The 26,879-nt window shown below is 36.0% G+C and overlaps 1 protein-coding gene across 1 annotated transcript in view; it reads left to right on the top strand.

Annotated features, from left to right (window-relative positions):
• The window catches only part of IL1RAPL1 (interleukin 1 receptor accessory protein like 1), a 1,375,176-nt gene that overhangs the window by 1,314,661 nt on the left and 33,636 nt on the right, over positions 1 to 26,879 (top strand). The window contains exons 7-8 of the mRNA XM_019019800.3: positions 14,385 to 14,517; positions 16,845 to 16,990. Of these exons, the coding sequence (XP_018875345.1) occupies positions 14,385 to 14,517; positions 16,845 to 16,990 (279 nt within the window). The remainder of the gene's footprint in view (positions 1 to 14,384; positions 14,518 to 16,844; positions 16,991 to 26,879) is intronic.

The following is a 26,879-nucleotide window of genomic DNA, read 5'->3' on the forward strand; positions in this document are numbered from 1 at the left end:
AAATTTGAGCCCTTACAAGAATCTTTTTACTACCCAGCACAATGTGGTAATAATATTCCCATTTCTCAGGCCCTTTTCCTTCAAGTGAATAAGATTTCCTCTCTATTCTAGAGGAGCCATGCTACTGCCTCTCTTCATTTGATTACTGTGGGAAATCCCCCAGCAGCTTATTCCAAGTTCACTGCACAGCCCCCTGATTCCTGAAAGGCATAATTTGGCCTAACTTGATATATATACTATATATCATCACTTACAGTAATGTTTGTCCCATAATAGTAATAGTACTACTACTAATAATAATAATTGCTAACAATGAGTGAGCACTCACCATGGGTACTATAAATGTATATTAACTTAATTAACTCCAAGTTATTTGTTGTTACTTAAATTCTCTTATAATCTATTGATCAAACAATTGAGTTGCTTTGTTCCTAAAAGCTACAAAAATATATAGTAATGTAGTATAAAATCTATTTTCATAAAGAAATCTGACACTACAGCTGAATTATGGTTAGCAAATTTAAAATTCATACCTTGTTTTCCTCTTGTGATTTTGTCTCCTTGAAATTTGAGCAGATGTTGTTATATCTTGCAGCAATCACATCCTCAACTATGAGCTTAATATAACGTACCCCTTTCATTACTTTTCCTTTCTTTTAGAATTCGTAGATAAATCTCTGATTTCCAAAGAACTATCTGTGCTTTGATACTGGCAACTATTATCTGCTGTAGGTCCTAGTACTTATTTAGGTAAAAGATCTTAATGAAGTTCCAACGAACTTCATTTGTCTCCGTGTGTGTGTGTGTGTGTGTGTGTGTGTGTGTGAGAGAGAGAGAGAGAGACAGAGACAGAGACAGAGAGAGACAAAGAAATTCTTCATTTCTGAATAAAGCTTTCTAGAAGAGCCATTCAGTGTAACTAATGACAAAAGATAAATATGTTTTGTAAACCACTTTGCTTTTATCTTAAATGGGGAGTCTTCGGCAAAACATTTATCTTTACCATGACCGTAGAGTAATTTTAATATACATGATTAATGGTGCAAATGAAATTAAAATCCCCCTACTATTCAACATCTTACTTAAGAACAAAATGCTCACTATTTCCTAATTGCAAAGAGTAAAATGTCTGGATGTTGATGCTTTTTAATTAGAGGAGAATTTTCTTTTTAATTAAAAAAAGAGCTTTTTTATTTTTCAATAAGTTAGAGAGTGTCCTCTAGTGGAGAGAGACTCTGACCTCATAGTTTTAGAAATGGCTATATGATACCCGGTTAGAACTGTGCTCCACTTAGCTGATTGGAATCTACTGGTTGAAGGGAAAAAGTATTGTTTTTCCTCTAAGACCCCTCAAATCATGGCCTAGTTAAAAGGCTGCAGTGTGACAAGCATTGTTCTCATTTTAGATAGGAATGATGTTTTATGATCAATTTTAGCATGCTTCCTTCTGAACCTGTTGAGGTTGAGCTGACTGTGCACCTTTCTGCCAAAAAGGAGGCAGAAGCATTTAGTGCAATTTACTGTGGCTTTTACAGGTATCAACTGGAGGCAGCAAGAATACCATTATCTTCAGGACTACAGCCCTGGCTGACTGATATATTTGATGTGTGCAGATCCCTAGGCCATAGCTTAAATTTGTTTCTTTTATTATTTGAAGGAAAACAAAGAAACAAAATTGAGAGACAAATTAAATAAAGGTCTCTCTTCTCCTTAACTTGTCGAATTCTAATGCTAATTTCCTGTATTTCTGGTTAAATGTGCTAAGCAGTCTTAGCTCTATCACTTGTGTATCAGAGATGAGAGGTGGAGGAGTTTTTTCAATATCTAAATGGAAGAGGGTATGGAAGAGCTGTGGTGGTTGGCTCTCTGAATCACATACTAGAATTGCCTTTTCAGAAATTGCTTATTACAGCAAATTAGAGACTGAAAGAAAAGAACGATAGTTGCTCTTGATAACAAGCTAAATAGCTTGGACTTAAATAAAGATAAAAATTTTATTGCTGATTCTTTTTTTAATTTTAATTTTTTAAGTTCTGGGGTACATGTGCAGAACGTGCAGGTTTGTTACATAGGTATACATGTGCCATGGTGGTTTGCTGCACCCATCAACCCGTCATCTAGGTTTTAAGCCCCGCATGCATTAGGTATTTATCCTAATGCTCTCCCTCCCTTTGCCCCCAACCCCAACAGGCCCCAGTGTGTGATGTTCCCCTCCCTATTCCATGTGTTCTCATTTTTCAACTCACACTTATCAGTGAGAACATGCAGTGTTTGGTTTTCTGTTCCCGTGTTAGTTTGCTGAGGATGATGGCTTCCAGCTTCATCCATGTCCTTGCAAAGGACATGATCTCATTCTTTTTTTATGGCTGCATAGTATTCCATGGTGTATCTGTGCCACATTTTCTTTTTCCAGTCTATCATTGATGGGCATTTGGGTTGCTTCCAAGTCTTTGCTATTGTAAATAGTGCTGCAATACACATACGTGTGCATGCATCTTTATAGTAGAATGATTTATAATCCTTTGGGTATATACCCAGTAATGGGATTGCTGGGTCAAGTGGTATTTCTGGTTCTAGATCCTTGAGGAATCGCCACACTGTCTTCCACAATGGTTGAACTAATTTACACTCCCACCAAAAGAGTGAAAGCATTCCTATTTCTCCACAGCCTAGCCAGCATCTGTTGTTTCCTGACTACTTAATAATCGCCATTCTGAATGGTGTGAGATGGTATCTCATTGTGGTTTTGATTTGCATTTCTCTAATGATCAGTGATAATGAGCTTTTTTCATATGTTTGTTGACTGTATAAATGTCTTCTTTTGAGAAGTGTCTGTTCATATCCTTTGCCCACTTTTTGATGGGTTTTTTTTTTCTTGTAAATTTGTTTAAGTTCCTTGTAGATTCTGGATATTAGACCTTTGTCAGATGGGTAGATTGAACTTTCTCCCATTCTGTAGGTTGCCTGTTCACTCTAATACTAGTTTCTTTTGTTGTGCAGAAGCTCTTTAGTTTAATTAGATCCCATTTGTCAATTTTGGCTTTTTTTGCAATTGCTTTGGTGTTTTAGTCATGAAGTCTTTGCCCATGCCTATGTCCTGAATGGTATTGCCTAGGTTTTCTTCTAGGGTTTTTATGGTTTTGGGTTTTACATTTAAGTCTTTAGTCCATCTTGAGTTGATTTTTGTATAAAGGTGTAAGGAAGGGGTCCAGATTCAGTTTTCTGCATATGGCTAGCCAGTTTTCCTAGCACCATTTATTAAACAGGGAATCCTTTCCCCATTGCTTGTTGCTGATTCTTATATTTGAAAAAAAAGGGGGATAAGGAGAGTGTTCATAAAATCCTTCAGTAATCCAACAAATGTCAGAGCCATAATGAGCAATAAGGCAAATATATTCCTTTTTATAGATAATTTTCAGAAACATGTATAGTCGTGACTCTCACACAGATGGAAGAATGAATACATGTTAAAAAATTTTTTGCTGATGTGATATGAGGGGACCAAGCAGATGTTATGACCAGTTCAAAGGAAATATCAAAGCAGCAGATTTACACAGATTAAAGAAATGTTGAGATGAATTGTAAATGGAGACAAAATTGTTTTTTTTCCCCAGGTTATAGGGAGGATAGGAGAGGTGAGTCAATTAAATCACTATCAGACAGGAGAGAATTTGTACCCCTATCAGTGTCCTACATTTTACAGAGTCAAAATATAGTTCAAAGACAGTAAAAAAGCCTTTGGGAGGCCGAGGCAGGTGGATCACGAGGTCAGGAGATCGAGACCATCCTGGCTAACACGGTGAAACCCCATCTCTACTAAAATACAAACAATTAGCCGGGCGTCGTGGTGGGCTCCTGTAGTCCCAGCTACTTGGAGGCTGAGACAGGAGAATGGCGTGAACCCGGGAGGCGGAGCTTGCAGTGAGCCCAGATCGCGCCACTGCACTCCAGCCTGGGTGATAGAGCGAGACTCTGTCTCAAAAAAACAAACAAACAAACAACAAAAAAACCCATAAAAAAGCAAGAATCCAGTAATCTGGAAGGGTGTGCCATAGACCAATGAGTAGTTTTCCAATGAAAGATATTTCTTTCTACATAACTTTGTAAATATATATATATATATATATATATATATATATATATTTCTGTAGCCTGGTTGGGTTGCCAGTGACCCAGTTTTATATCCTACTTTCTTGTCTACACCAGCTACTTCTCTGCCTACAACTGCCGTTATTGTGAACCCTCTTTCTCTTTCCTCTTCTCCAGCCTCCCTGTCCTTGCTTCCTGCTTACAGGACCTGCCCTAATATTTTTCAATTTTGTTGCTTTTCTGAGCCCCAGTTCCACTTTAAACAAATTCCAAGGTAAAAACAAATTGTTCTGGACAGTTAACTGTAATCACTTGCATGAAAAATCACCTGAGGGTGCTTGTTAAAAATTCAAATCCCTGGAACTCTCCAGACTTGACTTGCTGAATCTCAATCTGGTGGGGGTTGTAGGTAAATTTTTTGACAATAAATTTGGAACTCACTGACTTAAGTAAAATAAGAAAAAAATGTAACGTCTAAGCCATATGACTCTAAGCTAAATGACATTGTAGAATATATGGGAGTGTAAAATAAAAACTGATATGAAAGTTAGTGGAAATATGCAAGAAAAAGCAAAGTGAATGGTAGCACTAGTAATTGCTAGTAATAACTTTCCCTAAAGTTCCTATCACAATCTAGCACTAATTATTTTCAAGTTGAATATCTGGAATGTCAATCTATTAATTTTTTAATGTCTATTCTAGATGCTCTGCTAAGTGAGTTTTAAAATTATTTTTCCTTTTTAATTGAAAGCATACCCAGACACGCATTAAATAAACACAAAAAATAAAAATTCATAATCATTCTGTTTTTTCTTTGTGTCACTTTCCATTCTACTGAATTTTACTAATTATAAATTTAAATCTTTTAATCTTGAACTTTTTTGTTATTTCTAGACTTCAATTTTAAGAAATTATTTTTCCTCCACATATTTATAAAATATATACTTTCTCCTATATAGTATATTTATTTCATAGTAATATTTAACTCTAATAAATCCCACATTTATTTTTGTATATTATATGAAACTAATTTTTGTTTTTAGAACATAATGCAATTCTGATAACTCATTGCCTGGAGTTAAATCTGGTACCATATCTGAGCACTACAATTGATTTCAAAGAGTTGTATCACTGCCTGCGGGATAAACATGATGTTCTTTTTTATAATTGTTTTAAAATATATTTTGCTCTTCGTTTAGACCAACAACGTGATGTCCAGATCTATCATCATTACACTTCTTTAGGATAGTTGTTGACAATATCCACCTACTTAAATTTCTAAATAAATATAGATTTTGTTGAGTTCTACATCTTATTGGACTTTTATTAGCATTAGCATTACATCTAAAATGTAACTTGGGAATGGATTTGTTTAATTGTTTGTTTATTGCTAGTATAAATAGGATCTCTTCTATTTTCTAATTAGTAACTGTAGAAATCATGGATGATAATGATTTCTAAATATCATAGACCATAACTAACTACAGAGTTTCTTCTTAAGGCTGGCAAAACTATGATAAAAATCAGTGTCTCTTAGAGAATAAGATTAAAAAAATTTAAATCACATTAACTATAGCTAAACTGTAAGTACATTAAATTAATTGCTACAAATCATGTAGTTTAAAAAAACCCCTCAAATTTGCCAGATTTACAAACTTACCCCACTATGGAAAACTGGCTTTCTTCTGAATTGCCTTCATCAATTATTTATTGCTGCAGGGTTGCAATAGGCTGAGGTAGATGCTCTTATGGAGTATCTAATATTTCATATTAGGCAGATAGTGTTTCATTTTTAAATTTCAAGCCTTGTGCCTGTAATCACAGCTACTCAGGAGAGGGGAAGACCGCTTGAGCCCAGGAGTTCAAGACCAGGCTGGGTAACATAGCAAGACCCCATTTCAAAAAAATATATATATAAGCAAACTTTTAATAATTTTAGAATCTATGCTCTTAAGACCCACATTCTCTCTTGGTTTTATTTTGCATATTCTCTTTTGAGTTTCTTAAGGGTATTTTTGTCTGGACCTAAAGTTCTATCCAAATATATTGAAAAAAATGGGTAGCCCCTCCTTTGAGAATTACTACATAGACTCCATTTGATCTATAGGATAGTGAGTCTTATTTTTATGTGATTATATTTTGTTTAAAATAACTCGAACTATAGAGAATTTTATATTTTGGAATACCAATACAAAAGAATGTTATATCAAGAGGACAAATTTTTAAATTTTGCTATTAAGTGATTACAATATATGTCTTAGATTTGAATATTTAAAATAACTTTTTAAAAAGTCAAAATATAGGGCTTTTTAATTGGTTAAGTATGCAATCAGGTTATCTTCAAACAATGTTTTTATTGAAATTGGTTCAATATATGAAGCCTTTATTTGGCAATTTTCATCTTTATGCACTTTCCAAATGTTAGCTAGTTAATCTGCTTAACAATATTCCATTAAACAGTTGTACACATTTTATGTTCATACACTCCTATAAACTTTAACAATAATAATAATAATGCTTTTATCAGCTTTTTAAAACATCTCATTGCTTTGTAATATCCTATTGTATTAGTAAAACTTCTAAAACATTATCATATTAAAAGAATGCTGGCCAGGTGCAGTGGCTCATGCCTGTAATCCCAGCACTTTGGGAGGCCAAGGTGGGAGGATTACTTAAACCCAGAAGTTTGAGACTAGCCTTGGCAGCATAGGGAGACCCTGTCTCTATTTAAAAATAAAATAAAAAATTAGCTAGGCACACCAACCTGGGTGACAAAGCTAGACCCTGTCTCAAAAATTAGCCAGGCATGATTACACATGCCGGTAGTTCCAGCTACCCGGGAGGATGAGGTGAGAGGATTGCTTGAGCTCGGGAGGTTGAAGCTGCAGTGAACTGTGATTGTTTCACTGCACTCCAGCCTGAGCAACAGAGTGAGACCCTATCTCAAAACAAACAAACAAACAAAAAACTGAAAAGAATGCTAGTAGGCACATTTCTATATACCAACAACATCCAAGCTGAGTGCCAAATCAAGAATGCAATACCATTCACAATAGCCACAAAAAATAAAATAAAATGCCTAGAAATACAGCTAGCCAGGAGGGTGAAATATCTCTACAATAAAAATTACAAAACACTGCTGAAAGAAATCAGTGATGACACAAACAAATGGAAAAACATTCCACACTCATAGATAAAAATAATCAATATTATTAAAATGGCCATACTGCCCAAAACAATTTAAAGTTTCAGTGCTATTATTAAAAAGTCAAAACATAACAGATGCAGGCAAGGTTGTAAAGAAAAGGGAACACTTATATACTGCTGGTGGGAATGTAAATTAGTTCAGCCACTGTGGAAAGCAGTTTGATTTCTCAAAGAACTTAGAGCTACCATTGGACCCAGCATCCCGTTATTGGGTATATACCCAAAGGAATATAAATTTTTTTTTTACCATAAAGACACATGCATGCGTATGTTCATTGCAGCACTATTCACAATAGCAGACATGGAATCAACCTAGAGGCACATCAATGGTAGACTAGATAAAGAAAACATGGTTTATATACACCATGGAATACTATGCAGCCATCAAAAAGAATGATATCATGTCCTTTGCAGCAACATGGATGGAGCGAGAGACCATTATTGTAAATGAAGGGAAAGAAAACCAAATACCACATGTTCTCACTTATAAGTGGAAGCTAAACATTGAGTACACAATACAGGTATACTTGAGGGTGGAGGGTAGAGGGTGAGAGGAGGCTGAGAACGGAAAAACTACCTACCAGTTACCATGCTTATAACCTGAGTGATGAAATAATCTGTACACCAAACCCCTGTGACATATAATTTACCTATATAACAAACCTGCACATGTACCCCTGAAAGTAAAAATTAAAAAAAAAAATAATAATGCTTGTAGGCATATTTCTATTGAATTTAAAGGAGATGATACTGTGAGTCCCATTGTATATTCTTGTTTAACATATGTTTACTTTTAAATATTTGGAATGTAATATTCTCAGTATTTCCTAATAAAGCAAGCCTCCAATAATTTATTTAGTTCCTAAAACTTGCCAAGTAAAAATATAGTCTGATTTTATAATCATACATTTTATAAATCATTTTATAAATTCATTATAGTGTTTATAACACAAAAGTAGGTAAATAAAAAGCATTTTAGGTATGATGTTGACAATTACATGCTACGATCCAATGAGAAGCCTTTTTATCTTGATAATGTTTTCATAATTTTGAACAGTACTGGTGATTAGCAAAATAGCTATATTTAATAATAAAATTTTGGTTTAATAGGAATGTTAGGGACCACAAAGAGATCCCACTTCACTCTCACTAGGATGGCTATAATCAAAGCGACAGATACTAAGAAGTGTTGACAAGCCTGTGGAGAAACTGGAACCCTCATACGTTGCTGGCAGGAATGTAAAATGGCACAGCCACTTTGAAAACCAATTTGTTATTTCTTCAAATATTTAAACATAAGATTCTCTTATGGCCTAGCAACATCACTCCTAGGTATGTACCCAAGAAAAATGAAAACATATGTCCACACAAAAACTTAGCAGCAGTATTCACAATAGCCAAAAAGAGGAAACAACCCAAATGTTCATCAGCTGATGAATGGATAAACAAAATCAACATATGGGATATATTCACACAATGGGATATTATTGATACATGCTATAACATGAATAAAACTTGAAAACATTAAACTAAACAAAAGAAACCAGACATAAAAGGCAATAATATTGTATGACTACATTTATACCAGATGTCCATAGAGACAGAAAGTAGAAGTAGATTCGTGGTTGCTAGGGGCTAAAATGGGGAGTGGCTGCCACTTGGTACAGGGTTCCTTTTTGGGGTGATAAAAATGTCCTAAAATTGATTGTGGTTCTGATTGTACAATTCTGTGCATATACAGAAAACCATGGAATTGTACAAATTCATGGTATGTGAATTGTATCTCAATAAAGCTATTAAAATATGCATATTATGTATGTAAAAAATAATTTTATAGACAGTAGCATCTGGTAAATGTTTAACACTTGGCTCTCTAAATGTAGTTCTGCCAAGAATACAGTTGATATTTTTGTTTACATTAGCTAATAAAACAATGGAGGTGCATATCAGAAGTTTACTCACTCATCAGTGATGTAAATGAGTTCTTTGCGGAATCAAATTTTAGTAGGAGAATATTTTCTTGATGTTTGTGCTATTCCCAATATGGCAGCTGTAGACACGACATACTTTTAATTTAACCTGCATTATTAACATTTTCCCTGTCATGTTTTAAGTACAGTCAGTCAACAAAACAATAAATCATAGCCTGATTTGTAGCATTTGCCAATGTATGGAGTAAATACTCCCCCTGTAGTCTTTTTCAAGCTACCAACATAATGTCATTAAACATATAGTTGAGAAGAGATGTGCAGTAGTACACTATTGTATAGTATTTCCACCATACGGATACTATAGCTGTAAACAATCTCAAAAGATGAGTGAATGAATGGTAAAATGTAGCAAAATAATTTGGAAGTTTTGAGTATCTATTATTTTTTTTAAATTTTTTTGTATTTCGATAATTTAATTTTCAATGACCGTGCTTAACAGCCTGCTCACAGAATTTCTGAAAATGTGGTAACTGACTTTTGCAAGCCGGTGTGGAATAATACCACTGAAATAATACCTGAATGAGGAGGCTCTGTACTTACAATGTGAAGCCTAGTTTACACGATAAATTTGGCCTGTGGAGACATGTAGACATGTAGCCTTTAATTAATGAAGCTTTAAAAAAAGGGAAACAAGGTAAAATGAAAGTTCAAAAGATATTAAGCAGGTTATTCATTAATTTGAGATTATGTATTGAGTTCTTAATATATTCAAGATGCTGTAATGGGTCCTGGTAATACGAAGGGAAATAAAGATATAATTTCTGCCTTTGGGGAATGCATAGTCAAGTTGCTGGGCTAGATATGTGAGCAAAGCAGATATTGAAAGGACTACATTATGATAAAACAGAAATATGTTCCAAAGTCTATGGAGAAAGGAGAAGAGAAGGAGGAAGAAAAATTAAATGAGTATTTTTTGAAAGTGCAGGCCTGCATTTTGGAAGAAGTTGCATTTGAATTGGATTTAATGGATGAAGCGTGTATTAGGTGAAAATGAGAATTTAAAGCAAAGAATATAGTCTTAAATAAAATCAAGAGACTACAAAATGGAATATGAATGGGTGACTCCCAAAATTCAGATGCTAAAAACCTGTTGTGTAATTGGCATATCCTAGTTCATTGGCCAAAGGTACAAACACAGTCCCATCATTTATTACTTTCATAACTACTATTTATCCTTTTTAATCCTTATTTGCCCTTATTTGGTGGACATACATCACTTATTCCTAAGCTCCACCCTGCTCCATGAATTTCTATCAAGTCCTGGTTCTTATTCAGATTCAGAGGAAAGGATAATAGTCCTTCATTCCCACTTTCAAACACAAGGTAATACAGTTGGGTTCCAACGTCACAGCTCTCTGACACAGGTGTGATTAATTACTTTTTCCCAATAAATAGTACCTGGTGAATCCAGCTTTTCTCCACAACACTAAGGCCCCTGGTTAGAGACTCAGGTGTGAGCTTGACCTCACCTGGCCTGCTCTCAGAATTGACTCCATTGGACTCCTAGTGTCTAGCCTGTGAGCAGAGCAATGCATAAGAAGTGAAGTGGTAACTTTGCTTAGCCGCACAAATTTGTACAATTAAGAGAAACCACTGAAAAGCCTCTTCACAGAACAAAGAACTGCTCAAACTGACTTTCTGTTCTGCCTATATTGAGAAGCAACTGGCAGTTCCCAGATCTCTTTCTCTGTGTGGGTGATACAGTGATACAGTGATACACACACACACACACACATATATACACATATGTACACATATACACATATATGTATACATATATATATACACATATATATACATATATAGAGAGAGAAAAATATATATATTTTCTGCCTTAACAGGATTCCTACTTAATGTCTGGTTTAAGAGGTTCCCTATTATCACATTGATAAAAAGCAGAGTGTTCTGTAGTTACTGCTACTACCTATGCTTTATCACTTTAGGAAATTATGTGGAAATAATCTGATCTTTGCAGTGCTTATTCCTTATGTGATCCCAGAGTACTGTAACATTCTCAATCCTTGATTCTGTCTGATCCAATCTCAGGTTTGAAAATACAGTAAGATTGTTCTCTTTAGAATAGAGATGTGATTGCGTCAGTCTCCTATTTGAAATCTTCCCTCAACTTCCCATTGCCCTGAAACGGAAGTCTCAGATTTTCCACATGCCATACATAGAACAGCGCTGCTCCTGCTCTTGCGTCATCAGGGCTCCATTCTTCTCCTAATCTTCCCTCTACTTGCCCCTCGTCTACACTTTAGCTTCAGCCCCTTCAAAATTATTTTATTTTCCCCAAAGCTCCCAGGCTTTTTCTCACTCATGCTCTTTCCTCTCTGTCCAGAGTGTTTTTCTATTCTTCTCTCCACCCTCTTCTATTCCTTCCTTGAATTTCACTGTCTGACCCACAGCAAGCCCATCTCAAGACTGGTTAGAGTTCTCCTAGGTGTCCCCATAGCACTGTAGATACACTCAGTACTGGAGCCCCAGGCAGGGTGGGGTAGTCAAAGAACAGGTGAACCAAGATGGCTGAGAAAGCAGATTGCTTCTTACATGGGTGCAGGAGCCATTTTTTTAGGTGTGGCAGCACAAGGCCTGCAGGTAAAAGAAATGAATTATAAAATTATGAAAAATAAAAGTGAATAAAAATGAATTTCACAGTTGATGTCAGAAAGAAAGGAGGGTGGTGTGAGACAGTAATTCAAGTTCCAATGAGGAGGTCAATCGGCCTCTCTGCTAAGGAATGTCAGATTCCTTATTTATGATTTTTAAGGTCCCATATTTACTAAAATTGTAATGGAAAATTAGGCAATACCTGGAGATTTCTATTTATGAGTTCCAGGCATTAAGTCCCACCTAAAAACTTAAACTTGGTCTTATAAAAGACAGTATAAGTTATTAATGTATACATTTTTAAAACTGTAATACATCTTGATTCCATTAGCATATAATGTTAATCATCATACTAGGTAGTATTTTGAGACTTATTATTGAATTCGTGACTACCTTGGCACTATAACAGATAGTCCTGGTACAAAAAAATCAAAAACAAAAACAGTGCTCTTATAAAAATGTAAACACAAAGAATATTTGATTTGAAACTATTTTGTAATGTTGGTTGACACTTGCCGTAGAAATCTGCAATTGATTTCCAATCAATGGAATTGACATTTATTCATTTTGTAATGTAAATATTCTCTAAAGGGGAGGGAATTTTATACTAAAATATTTCTGTACAAAGATTAATAATAAAGAAACCTCCTTGGAGCCTCAGTTTGCCTCTTAAAAGTTTGTAGATATTTTCTGGACTTGCCTTATCTAGTCATCAGTGATGACTATTACATAAAAAATCCGGCTGGGCGTGGTGGCTCACGCCTGTAATCCTAGCACTTTGGGAGGCCAAGGCGGGCAGATCACGAGGTCAGTAGTTCAAGACCAGCCTGGCCAACATGGTGAAACCCCGTCTCTACTAAAAACACAAAAATAAATTAGTCGGGCATGGTGGCACGTGCCTGTAATCCCAGCTACTCCAGAGGCTGAGCAGGAGAATTGCTTAAACCCGGGAGGCAGAGGCTGCAGTGAGCCAAGATCGCATCCCTGCGTTTTAGCCTGGGCGACAGAGGAAGACTCCGTCTCTGGGTTTAGGGGCGGGGGAGGAATCCAAGTCTGTGAGGAATCTCTTGGAGAACATGCAGACATAAGCTAAAATAGAGAAGGCTATATCATGCCATATTAGAAATATTAGAAGAGCAATAATTTTCATGAATTATTCTTAACGAACATAAGAGAATACGATTTTATCCTATAAAAATTTTGTCATTGTGGAACTTGTAGAATTAAGTTACAGATACTCATGCCCTAGTTTAGAAAGATTACATGTAAGTGCATTCTGCTTTTCTCTGTGTTTATGCTGTAGAATCTCTCATAAGCAAAATTTCAAGAAATACATACTATCAACTCATAGCTTAGCCCTGAGGCTTCCAGTACTTAAGAAACCTCCTTCCTTGCTCCTTAGGATCGCAGAGTTCTCAGGGCCCTCTGGTAATATTCTTAAGTATCTATGGCTACCACAAATTGAGAGTTTGCTTACTTCAAATGCCAACAAAGGTGTTGCTTTTTCATTTTCAGCCCCTCATGTGGTGCCCATCCCTGACAGTTCCTTTGCCCCAATCCAGACTTACAAGACCCCATCTTATCCCTCAATTTCTGGTTCCATTTAGCGGTAGCAAGATCTTAAAACTAGTATCTACTGGAATATGTCAGTTCTGTAATGCTGACTGAAGCTTGAGTAAACCAGGTGCTTGTAAAGTGGCATGAAAAATCCAGAAATAAACTTGACTTTCTACGGGCATTAAATTTACTTCCACCTTTTAGAAAGAGACTTCAATTTACCTTATTAAATAACTGACCAATCTGTATTCACCACTAAAACATTCTAAGTAGCATATTGAAATAAGCTAATCTTTACAGTAGTATAACTGATTTTACCCGTAATGAAAATCCCAAATATTTATTGTCATGGTTTTTGTTTTTTAATGTGTTTTTCTACCTATGTGTTAGCTTCTTTAATTCAAATGTTATTCTCTATGAATTAAAAATATTTTAATAGCATTCTCTTAGGATCTTGCGTTTATGGTTCCTTTTTCTTTGCAGCCAAAGATTTTCTATCTCCCACATTCGAGACTGAGAAACACCTTCTATCTGCCCTATAAAATCTTATAATCAGCAACGTTATGTACCCTTTGATATCATGCTTCGAGAAGGGCATATCACCTCTGTGGTATCCTTCGCAATCACTCATGACCTCAATCTAATCATGAGAAAACATCAGGCAAACCGAACGGGAAAAATGTTCTGTACAATAACCGACCAGTCCTCTTGGAAATTTTACAAGTAACTCACATTCCATTAAACAAGCCATGTTGTCGAAAGCACACATTCTATCGATTTGACAAAGATTGAAAATCCCTGAAAAATTATTCTTTTAGAAAGATATTTTATTAAATCAATGAAAAGTGATCAAAATGTTACCTGTCAGTTTGCCTAAAATAAGTGTGAACAAATAGTTTTATAACACTTTTCCATCACTTCTCTCTGCAGGTGACTCTGCTAATCTAACCTGCAGAGCTTTCTTTGGGTACAGCGGAGATGTCAGTCCTTTAATTTACTGGATGAAAGGAGAAAAATTTATTGAAGATCTGGATGAAAATCGAGTTTGGGAAAGTGACATTAGGTAATTTTTTTTTCTTTTAACCTGTACAGTCAAGATTAACATTTACTCCATTAGTGAACAGAAAGTAAGCTGAAAGGATTTTTTTTTGTTTTACTAGTATCATAATAAAAATACTACAATATTTAATGATAAAGAAGCAAAACACTGTTAACAGACTTACTATGGAATTGCAAAACATGAATGCCATTTGCAAAGAATTTAAGAAAAATAACGAAGATTGTTCATTAAGCCACATACTGAGTGCGGCTGGGGGTGGTGGCTCTCGCCTGTAATCCCAGCACTTTGGGAGGTCAGATTGGGCGGATTGCTTGAGGCCAAGAGTTTGAGACTAGCCTGGCCAACATGGAGAAACGTTGTCTCTACTAAAAATACAAAAATTAGCCAGGCATGATGGTGTGTGCCTATTGTCCCGGCTACTCGGGAGGCTGAGGCATGAGAATCACTTGAACCTGGGAGGCAGAGGCTGCGGTGAGCCAAGATTCTGCCACTGCACTCCAGCCTGAACAACAGAGTGAGACTCTGTCTCCAAAAAAAAAAAAAACACCTATATATATATAGTGAGATCAAAATACCATAAAATATAGAAAATGTTAGTGTACTTTTTGTATATGAGACCTTTTTTTAAAAAAAAAAAAAATGTTCTTTGGGAGGCCGAGGTGGGCGGATCACCTGAGGTCAGGAGTTTGAGACCAGCCTGGCCAACATGGTGAACCCCGTCTCTACTGAAAATACAAAATTAGCCGGGCATGGTGGCACACACCTGTAGTCCCAGCTACTCGGGAGGCTGAGGCAGGAGAATCACCTGAACCTGGGAGGTGGAGGTTGCGGTGAGCCGAGATCGCACCATTGCACTGCAGCCTGGGCAACAAGAGTGAAACTCTGTCTCAAAAACACAAAAAAAAATTTCACAGGAAACATTAACAAGGTACAGGGACTCAAGCAAACACAATCTGTCATTTCCTGCTACGTATTTTTACATATTTGAGCCACCAAGTGGAATATAAGCTTTTGATGGTAGTGATAAGGATACACAAAATGTTTTTATCGCCTTTCTTAGTCTGACTTTAAGGTCGAAATATTTGTATAGTGGGAATGATAACATGAAAATATTTGAAGGCATAATGCCTAAGCCCCTTTTTTGTTCAATGTGTTTACTTATTTATTCCTTTAAGTATCAATTATAATTCATTCAATGCTAGCTGTAATTATGCTTTGGCATAGATACTTATTTTTAATCATAATGTAAATATGCAAGAACGTTAATAATAATAAGTAAGTTACAACCACATCAAAATGATGATTACTTCTAAACATACTCCCATCTAAAGATTGCATCTTCTGGGTATATACAAACGTTTTAATCATGGTCCCCCATTCTAAATGTCAAGACTTTTAAAACTTTATCAAAGGTAAAAAAGAAAATGATTTTCAATAGAAAAATAACACATTTTCTATTGGGATCTTCTTTCTGGCAACAAATACATAAGAATATTCTACTCTAGAATGCCCCAGTGGGATTCCAGAAGGCTAGATGGACAATTGTCTAATATGTACTAAAACGTTTTTCTGCTGTTTTTCGTATTTAAAACTTCACTCTTATCTTTTACCCATGGTCTATGAAATGCTAAAATAAATGAAGGACAATTAACCTCCTAACTTTTACCCCCTCTGGCTTTGTGTGTGTTCAGGGAAGTTTCTAGAAAGGTAGTTTAATTCTGCATTTAAAAATGTTGAACAGAGATGACAACGAGGTTAGTGAGCATTTACCATTAATTTTAATGTCAGAGTTAAATACTTTACCAGAACTTTTAGTCTACAGGTTTATAATTTCACATTTCTTCAAAAACAGGCAATTTGTTAGTATCATTAACAAAAGTCAGACTGAACATTTCAACTGAAATGTCAAAATAGCTCAGAAATTTTCTTTTCTTTTTTAAAAAATTAACCTGACATGTAATTAGGCCTTCAGCCTGAGACATTAGAATTTTTATCTCAACTTACATAATATTTCTTCTTAAAGGGAAAGCAATTTGTAAACTTTTTCTTCAAGGTCTTTCTCACCTCTTTATTATGACAGTGTGATTGTCCTGCTAAGGGAGATAATTAACTGCAACTTCATTAGCATCTACAAAGACAAGCTTCCTCATTACAAGTGAAGAAGAAAAGGGCATAATTTAATTAACACAGCATCAATTCATAGCCAAATTAGAAGCACAGATTTTGTAGGTAGTTTTACATCAGATTCAGATTCATCTACATTTCTTTCTTGTTTGTGTATGTGTCTGTTTGTGTGGATTTTTGTTTTGTTTTGTTGCTTTACATTTTAGAATTCTTAAGGAGCATCTTGGGGAACAGGAAGTTTCCATCTCATTAATTGTGGACTCTGTGGAAGAAGGTGACTTGGGAAATTACTCCTGTTATGTTGAAAATGGAAATGGACGTCGACACGCCAGCGTTCTCCTTCATAAACGAGGTGAGTGTAACCTTCTAAGCTTCGGTGGTCAACTGAATGTATGATGGGAGAAAAAATCATTGGGAACCAAGAAACAAATTCAGTTTTGTTTTTCTCCACAAAGTTCTCCTAAATAAAATAATCATATTTGCATTAGAGCCACCAAGGCAAACAGCACAGTAGATGGGTGAGTAACTCAGTCTCTAAAATCAAATTTGGATTCCTTGCTCTTCTTTAATACCAACTGTGTAACTTTGGGCAAAACATTTAACTTCCCTAAGCTTTAGTTATCTGATAAATAGAATGGGGAAAATAATAGTATCAACCCTTCAGTGTGTTGTCAGAATAAAAAAAAGACAAAAAAAATGTGAAGGGCTTGACAGAGCCTATACAAGGAAAGTCGTTAAATGCTATTTATTATTATTAGAAATAGATATTAGGGGCCAGGTGCAGTGGCTCACACCTGTAATCCCAGCACTGTGGGAGGCCAAGGCAGGTGGATCACTTGAGGTCAGGAGTTCAAGACCAGCCTGGCCAACATTGTGAAACCCTGTCTCTACTAAAAATACAAAAATTAGCTGGCGGTAGTGGTGCAAGTCTGTAATCCCAGCTATTTGGGAGGCTGAGGCAGGAGAATCACTTGAGCCTGGGAGGTGGAGGTTGCGGTTAGGTGAGATTGCGCCATTGCACTCCAGCCTGGGTGACAGAGTGAGACCCTGTCTCAAAAAAAAAAAAGGAAAGAAAAGAGAAAAAAAACCAACTAAATGGTTTTAAGTCAAAGATTGTATTTCTTATTGGAAGGTTGCTCCTTTAGTGTAAGAACTGTCTGGTGAATTCCCCACTGCAGTATTTTTTGACATGTTGTTTCTGCCTTGGATAACTTTCGTTTGTACAATAGTCTCCAATGATGAATAATAATGCATTTTTAAGTAAGATAAGCTGTGGTTAAGTGCAATGTCTGTTGTGCTAACTCTGCCTCTACAGCACCCCATCACCTTTTGCATAGGGTTAAGTGCATTTAAATGTATATTGAATTGTTTGAAATAAGTGACAACTGTAAAATGTGAGCCATTCCTGTTAGCAAAATTGTTTATGTATATTACAAGAGAAAAATAATTTTTCTACATTATGCTAAGTTAAAACTTTCTACTCTTTGGAACAAGCACACTTGATGTTCTCTTACTCAGCAAATTTACAACGATTTTAATTTCAAAGCCCGTGTTTAATCCTAGACTCTTTGAGGTTTGAAAAGAAAGAGAACATTGAAGGCTGTTCCCCCTTCTTTATTGGGCAATAGATTCCCTTTGAATAATATTACTGAATGCTATTAAAATAGACACCTCTGTTGTCAAGGTGACTATGGTACTAAAATAGTCTACCTTTTAGGGATGTGAGTCAAGGAGAAAGGTATGCAGCAGCTAACAATATGATTGTATCTTTCTATAGTTTAGTATATAGCCAATCAAGGAAGAGATTTTAGTAGAAATATCATACATATACAAGGACAGAAGTAGCTCCTCATAGTTAAAAGCAACTTAAGTGTTGTGTAATTGAACTTCTTATCCTGCCATAACATCTTCTGAAGTGATCTATCAGCTTATACTGGATCACATTCCCTTCTCAAGGAAGTCCATTTTATCTTTGGAAAAATCCGTTAGAAAGCATTTCAGTTTCACTGTCTATCCATTGGCCCTAGTTCTGTACTTTTAATCACTCTTCCCCAAGACAGCCCTTCAAGTGTTTGATGACAGTCACCGTGAGTCTCTGAACCTTTACTTCACTAGATTCAGCCTCTTTAGCTTCTTTTACTCATTCTTCATTTGTATTAGCGAAATACTTTTACCATTCTGGTCACTCTCTTGAATCTGCTTTAATTAAAGAGTTTGAATTATTCCTCAAAAATGGAGTTAGGGGAGAGAAGATATAGGACACATAAAAATGTGTTGACTTGAACAACATGGGGGGGGCAAGGGAGGGGTGACAGTTAAGTAGGAATCAAAGGAGAAGGGGAGGAAAATGAATTATATCTAAGGATAAAGCTATTAAAGCTCTGTTTTTACAGAGAGGCACACAGCCAAGAAGGGGTCAAAAAACCTCCAGGCTAAGTTGCCCAAAGCTATGAAACCTTCCATTTCTAGAAAAAAAATGAAGAATGAAGAAAATTATTTGAAATTTTTTCCAGCAATATTTGATTTCCTAAACATGAAAAAAATGTGGTCAATGTTATTCTTCAGTACTTAATTCTTTTAGCATGTTTTTCAAATATGTGTTTATACCAACGGCATTTTATTCTTAATAAATAAAAGCATTAACAAGTCAAAAAAAGGTCCTTCCAAGACATGTACTCCAAAAGTCCCTCTTAAAGTGAATGTATGCCTTCCTTTTAAGGGAGCTGCAGCAAACGAGTCATCAATTCACAAAGACACCAATGGATGCAATTTCCTGCTCTTGAGGGACTCATGATTATGTGGAATGATCTATCCCACCCATCTTGGGGGGATAAAAAGGACTTTCGTTCACATATGACATGACCTGAACTTTACCAGCCCTGCAAGGTTCAGGAGAACAGCACACAGCATATATGAAATTATAGGTTTGGGTCTTTGATCATTGAGTCTCTAAAAAGTCAAATGTCTGTCATGCTAGCAATGATGTAATTATCAGGTGAGTTGCTATATTACTCAGAATACTAAGGCTTAGATAAGGAACTGGAAGCTTTCACTATTAATTGTATTTTTCTGCCATTTACTCATAAATTCCTTAACTTATAAGCCTTCACAGTCTTCCCTTTTAAAACCTCCCTAGAGAGACATGTTCAAACATTTGTTGAATACTGATCTTGTATACCACAAGCTGTCATTGCTTCTGACAGGTAAACCTTCCAGGACATTCCTTTGCCAAAATTATCTAAGCAATTTTTCCTTCACTGTTACCTTTTGTTCAGTATTATTGACATAATAAAATGATTTCAGAGCCCTCCAATGGGTGGTATGGATTCTTTGAAACATTGCTTCCTTGTATCAAATGTGTCTTCCTTAATGCCAAGGGGATACTATAATAAATAATTCAGCTACATTTGAGCTAGGCTATGTTCTGGGTCAGACTTTTATCTGCATAAAAGAATCATAATTCCATGAAAGCCTGAAGAAAATCTACCAAGAAATTTGACCATAGAAAAATCTTGCTCGAGAATATCCAAAGTTGCCAATTCCTGCAGCCAGAAAAGGTATTAGGTTCATCAGAATCTCATCAGACATGCAATATAGATAGATATATTTCACTTACTATACAGAGCACTAGAATATACAGCAAGAGAAAGAAAGAGAATGAAAGGGCAAGGCCCATGGGCCGTATTGGTTTATGACTGCCCTGCTCCTTACTCTTCACTCCTGCCAGAAGCTTCTATTCAATCCTCTTTGCCAGACCCTGGCCTGGCAAGCTTGAGCATTAGATCCTGGCTTCAAAAATAATCAAAGTAAAGCGCTGACAAATTAGATATTGGGTTATTTCTTGTTCTTGTTATTGCTCATACTTGATTGAATTCCACATCTGAGTCTCTGAATCTTTTACCCAGATACACTTGCTACTGCCTGTCCAACACACACTAAACACTGACCTTCAGTTTTCCTCCAAAGCTCTGATCTGTCCTATTCTCTCCATTTTTTACATTTTCCATTTCTCTGACACAAACAATACTCCAGGTAGATACCTAGCAGTATTGTGCTCTGACCTCAGGCCTAGACACTCTTGTACCCATCAAGCTGTCTCAGATTCCTTCTTCACTCTCTGTGCCTTCTGTCTATACTCTCATTTTGAATGACCTCACAGTGTAGACATGTTTATTATCTTAATGGTTAAGAGCATGGACTTAGGAGTAGGGCTGGCTGTGTTCAAAACCCAACTCTGTTCTTACTAGCTGTGCTATGTGGGGCAAATTACTTAATCACTTTGAGCCTCAAATTTCTCTTCTATAAAATGGGAAAAATAATAAGACCTCTCACATAGAGCAGCTGTGAGGATTCAATGAACTCGTATGTGTAAATACTTATCACAGTGTCTGACACATACTTAGCACCCAAAAAATGTTAAGCTATTACAAGATTTCCTTGCTCTAACTATGTGATACTCTGGGTAATGAAGGATGCAGCAATTGTGTGTTCCATTAAAAATTCCCTGAATTCTAATTCATCTTTCATTAAAATCATCAGCTTTAGCTCCAGCAATTTTGTTCTGTCAATTCTGAATTTGACTTTATAATAGATATACTGTGGTTTGAATGTACTGTCCTAAAGGATAATTTTGTTTATTTATTCATGCATTTAATGAAGACTAAGAACCTACTATGTGCCTGGCATTTGTGCTGGCCAAAGTTACAGGCATGAAAATTAAAATTAAATGAACAGGAAATAAGGACTAATATAATTTGGAATGCCATCCACTACTTTTTAAATTACAGTGATATTAAACATTCCTAATGTATGATTGTGCTTCCTAGTGAATGTTTCACTTTGAAACTGTCACATTGGGGATGTTCATTAGCAATCTTGCTCTGAAGGGTTATGTTTCCTTATATGGATTACAAAAATATGGCAATTCATTAATCAAAATTTAGTTTGGGAACTGGCAAAGTATCTGTCTGAGAGACTCAGCACTAGTTAATAATGATAAACATCTAGGTTTTCTTTATTTCCCATCTAACCCATTTTACTTCTTGTGTGCACTCTCTTTATCCCTTCAAAGAATGTAATCGATAGAAATTAGACCTGCTCAATAAACTCCCTAGACCTAAAAATATCTTTAGTAATGTAATTAAGTGCACATCATTTAGGATGCATTGTTTTAAAGCCAGATGAATTTAAACCCAGTGGACTCCTTTAACCCTTCTTGTAATGAATCATCCTTGTAATATGTGCCCCATCCTTGTTAGTATTTGCCTAGTGAATTTATTTACTGAGAGATACAGTAAGGTCATAGAACGGTGCAAACTTCTTTTGGGGCTGGCCATTTGACGTCTTTGACCACTGATTTCAGAATATGTTAAAGCCAAACCTCGTTCAGAAATCAAAACCTCCTACCTCTCTTTATGGCAGCATTTCCCTAGAAAGACAATGACCCATTAAAAGCTGAGCTAATGTCAATGAAATGGATACTTTTACTGAGTCTTAGCTTATGCAGTGCCAAAATATTAAGGAATTTTAGTAATGTTGCTGCAGCATCTCCAAATAAAAGTCAACAAGTTTAACAAATTCTCTCCTTGGATAAGATTTGACATTTTATAGTCAAAATTTTCTTCTGTCCCGTAACTGTTTTTTTTGTTGTTGTTTTTTTTTTTGCGTGGGGGGGGGGGCTTCTCTGCTCGTTTGTGTAAGACGTCTAATAGCACAAACTATCCAGTACTAATGATTTTGTACCTCTGCACTTCTTTTATTATTTATTTTTACAGACAAGGCCTCATTCTGTTGCCCAGGCTAGAGTGCAGTGGTGTAATCATGGTTCACCGCAACCTCGAATTCCTGGGTTCAAGCAATCCTCTGGCCTCAGCCTCCCTTGTGGCTAGGACTACAGGTGCATGCCACTACACCTGGCTATTTAAAAAAAAACAATTGTAGAGACAGGGTCTCCCTATGTTTCCCAGGCTGGTCTTGAACTCCTCGGCTTAAGCGATCCTCCTGTCTCAGTCTCCCAAAGTGGTGGGATTACAGGCATGAGCCACTGTGCCCAACTCCCTGTGTGCTTCTTGATACGGATATTCCAACAAGGCTATTGATTGCCACCAAAGTTGCAGACATGACTATTAACCACTTGAGCTGACTATTTCCTTAGACTTAGAATATATTATTTAAATGAGATTAATCCCAAGTTATTTTTTTGCCTCAACTGTGAAATGTTTTGAAGGCTTTTTTTTTTTTTGAGACGGAGTCTCGCTCTATCGCACAGGCTGGAGTGCAGTGGTGTGATCTCAGCTCACTGCAACCTCCGCCTCCTGAGTTCAAGCAATTCTGTTGAAGGCCTTTTGATCCTAGTTTTTGCTAATCAGTTTTAATATGGAAGTATGTCATGTAACATTGTTTGGCCTCTTAGCCATTTTGGTCACACAGTTTTCTTCTCTATGAATGAGAATAACCAAGTAGCATCATTGTTAGAAAAGAAAAGGACCATTGTCTGCTGATGATTAACTTTTTTCTCAATTAATAAATGACAAGAGGGTGATCCTGGACAAAACCAATGTCGAGGGCCAAGAATAATAAACTCTTTAGTCTTTAATCATTCCTGTTGATCATTCATGTGGGCCAAAGCTCTTAAATATTTAATTATACATGGTTATAGTCACTGGAAGTCCTTTTTTGCTTTATTGAGTTTTACACTTGTTTTCTTAACTAAATGTTCAATTCTTGATACAGATCTTTTTAACTCGTATTTCTCTCTTACATGCTTCAAAGTACCAAACCCACTTAGTAAATGTGATGAATGGGCTGATTAAATGTATTCTGAGTGATCTAAACTTTGTCTATAGCAGGATTCTGACATTTTGGGCTTGATAATTCTTTGTCGTTGTGGGGGCTGTCCTGTGCATTGTAGACCGTTTAGCAGTACTCCTAGCCTCTGCCCACTACATGTCAATACAACCTTCCTCAGTTATGAAAATCAAAAATGTCTCCAGACATTGCCAGATGTCCCCAGGGGTCAAAATTGCTCCTGGTGACAAGCACTGCTCTACAGTATAGATATAAAAAACTCAGTCTTCCTGGAAATGATTTCAACACTTAAGCTGCTCAATGTAGGGAAATTCAAAATAGAAGGACAAGTATTTTAATCTTGAAAACCTTCCAAGATTATACCAAATGTGACTAGAAGGTCAACAGAATGGCTGTTCTTACACCACAGGAATTGACAAAAGTTAGGTTTCTTGTATTTCCATGCTTAGAGAGTCAGCTAAAAGCCCCTAGACCAGTGCTTCACAAACTTTACAGTATGCACAAATCACCTGGGAACTTTGTTAAAAAGCAATTCATTAGCCTGGGGTAGGACTCAAGATTAGAATTTCAATCAAGTTCCTTATTGGTGTTGCCACTATTGGTCTGTAGACCGCAGCTGGCATACCAAAGCCCTTGCCTAGACAATAGATCTTTCTAATTAGCTTGGTAGCCTCTAATAGGTAAAGAGAAACTAGTTATCTTGAGCTCACTGTCTCCATGAGAAAGGAACCAAAGCTGAGTAGAGCCAGTCAGTAGGACTATTTTTAATTAATTGCCTCATTCTTTTTACATGGTCAACACCTTTGAACCTATTTGAACAGTGGTTCATTGCCCTCACACTCTACTCTTAATGAGGTTACTTGCTTCACCTATTCAATGAATTGTGCTATATAACATACTTGCTACTCAGAGAGATGTCTGAGAGGGCATTTTCTTCAAGTATTCAAATAACCTCTTAAATGAAGAGGGCCCTCACTGTTGGACCCGTTTCCTATTTATCTCATTTTTAAAAAAGGAAATAAACTTAGGAATGTCTCAACGACATATATATGGATATACACATATGTTTTAGCCTATGCAAATAGGTTGAATCTCAGCCTATGCAAATAACATATGGAGGAACACGATGTATGGTGAACACGAAATACTGCTGATTTTCTGTTTTGAACACTTACTTGTATTCAGCTAACTCTCAATTAAGTGTGGTAAGAAAGGATGGAAATGGTATGGAAATTGAACTGCCACGTATTATTGGTCAATGATATGCTTCAAAAACAGGAGGGAGGGAGGGAGGGAGAGAAGGGAAAAGAAGGGAAAGGAGGGAAGGAAGGAGAGGAAAGAAGGAGAGACCATAGCAACACAGACTGGTTAAAACCATCTCTCCGAGTTCAAACGTTTAATTCATTTTAAAAGGCATCTGTCTAGCATCTAACAGAGGCTATAAAACACAAGTATTTTTACAGCTGAAGCAACTAAACTAGTGTGTGTATAGTCAACAGTACACAATGTATTTGAATACTGCCAATTTTTATGTGACCACTGAGCTGCCAGTGGCAGCAGTCTACTCAAGTGAGGGCAGAAGGAATCCACTGGAACTCATATCGATGTATTGGAAAATGATAAACAGGCAGTGTAGAAAAAATAATTAAGTTTAAAACATTTGCAGGAAGCCCACAGAAATTATCTAGCACACAGCAAAATTCCACTTGTGTAATCAGAGATTCCAAACAAGATAGTATATTCCTAGCCACCACCTACCAACAACCAACCACTCACTCCTCCTTCTCAGAACCACCTTCATATTTTCATTATTTCTGGGTCAAAACAACCTGTTGATTGACAATACTTCATAATCCCACTACAAATCTCACTTCACTGCAGGCTGCTTAAAAGAGATAATTCATATAATGCTGCTGTTTGAAAAAGCGACAAATCATTCTAATTCAACAAATATGTATTGAGTGCCAGCTATGGGCAAAGCACTGGGGTTAGGCATCCTTACTAGTCGACTCACTGCTGCCAGAAGGATATCTACCACCATCCTGGAGCATTAAAACAGCATTTTTGGGAAGAGGGAGATAGCTGTGCATTTTTATGGCTGCAAATTCCTGCATTTGGTAGAGAAATGGCACAACTGGGTCATAAAATGCAAGGTATAACTTTTAATAAGTAGTTCCTGTATGTTGAACTTTGACAACCAGGTCAGTAAAGTGAGAAATTAGACATGATGCATAAAAAAATGCTAACTACTATCTCAGGTCATATAGTAGGGAAAAAACGTGTTGATTTCCAATAAATTACCATGGTAACTTGTATAGATTTTAGTGCTGAGGATTACATTTGCCATCTGTGGGAAATATATTATCTTTTTGTATCTAATTTTAGGGCATGTGTTCTATTTTTAGCATGTGTTCTATGAAAAATAATAAATTGGGAGGCCAATTTGGATAAATTAAAAGTGGATATTTAAATGCTATAAAAATAGAATTTATTTTTAATTCAAAAAGAAAATCCAGTAGTACATTTAGGAAAGCACACAAAGGTCATTTTTAAAACCACCTCAAAATTGTTACCATTAAGTGAAATTTGATATGAATGAGAATTGACTAAAAAGTGAGAAATTCTGAACTGTGATTAAAAAAATGGACAGTTACTTGAGAGTATTTTGCTTTTGACTGTTTAGCTTTGTGTGACCTAGAGCCAATCTCTTTGTGTCATTGTTCTTCAGTTTTATCATTTGTAAACTAATTGCCCCTAGCCCCACTGTGGGAATCTTGAAAGAGCATATATGATACTGGGTGACTGATAATATACATTAGACCATTTGTCAGATTTTACAGATTCTCTGAGTTTTTACACATTGTGCCTCAATTTTGCCAATTTTGAAAGTGAGATATGGTGGTTGCTCTTCCTAGGGATTTTCTTATGCCTTAAGTGTTTGAAAAGTTGACTCAGATCTTTAGATGGCAAGTTTCTGTAACTGCAAAGTAGAAATTACAATTCCTTATGACATGCAACTGCAGTTCAAAGTACCGACTTACAATGGTTGCCAAATTCATGCAAACTAAAGTGGAAGAGGCCATTTTCAAAGCCTGAAATTATTAAATATAAATTACCTGACTTAAATCAGTTTAGAATTATAATTCTACGCTGTATATGATGTAAAATGAATTTGACTTAAAAATTTATTTATACCACCTCACAATTTCAAGGTAATGACTCACAACTGCTTGGGTACATTTCTAATTCTCCCCAAACAAATATGTCTATAACATTTAAATACCTTAATGTTGAAAGCAACTTAAAGAAATACATTAAAGATACTGCAATAAAATTCTATTTAGTTAGGCTTCTTCAGTAGACTGCTACCACTGGCAATTCAGCAGTCACATAAAAGTTGGCAGTATTAAAATACATTTTCTTCTGTGGGCTGT

The sequence above is a fragment of the Gorilla gorilla genome, chromosome X (assembly GCF_029281585.2).
Source record: "Gorilla gorilla gorilla isolate KB3781 chromosome X, NHGRI_mGorGor1-v2.1_pri, whole genome shotgun sequence".
NCBI classification, from domain to species: Eukaryota; Metazoa; Chordata; class Mammalia; order Primates; family Hominidae; genus Gorilla; species Gorilla gorilla.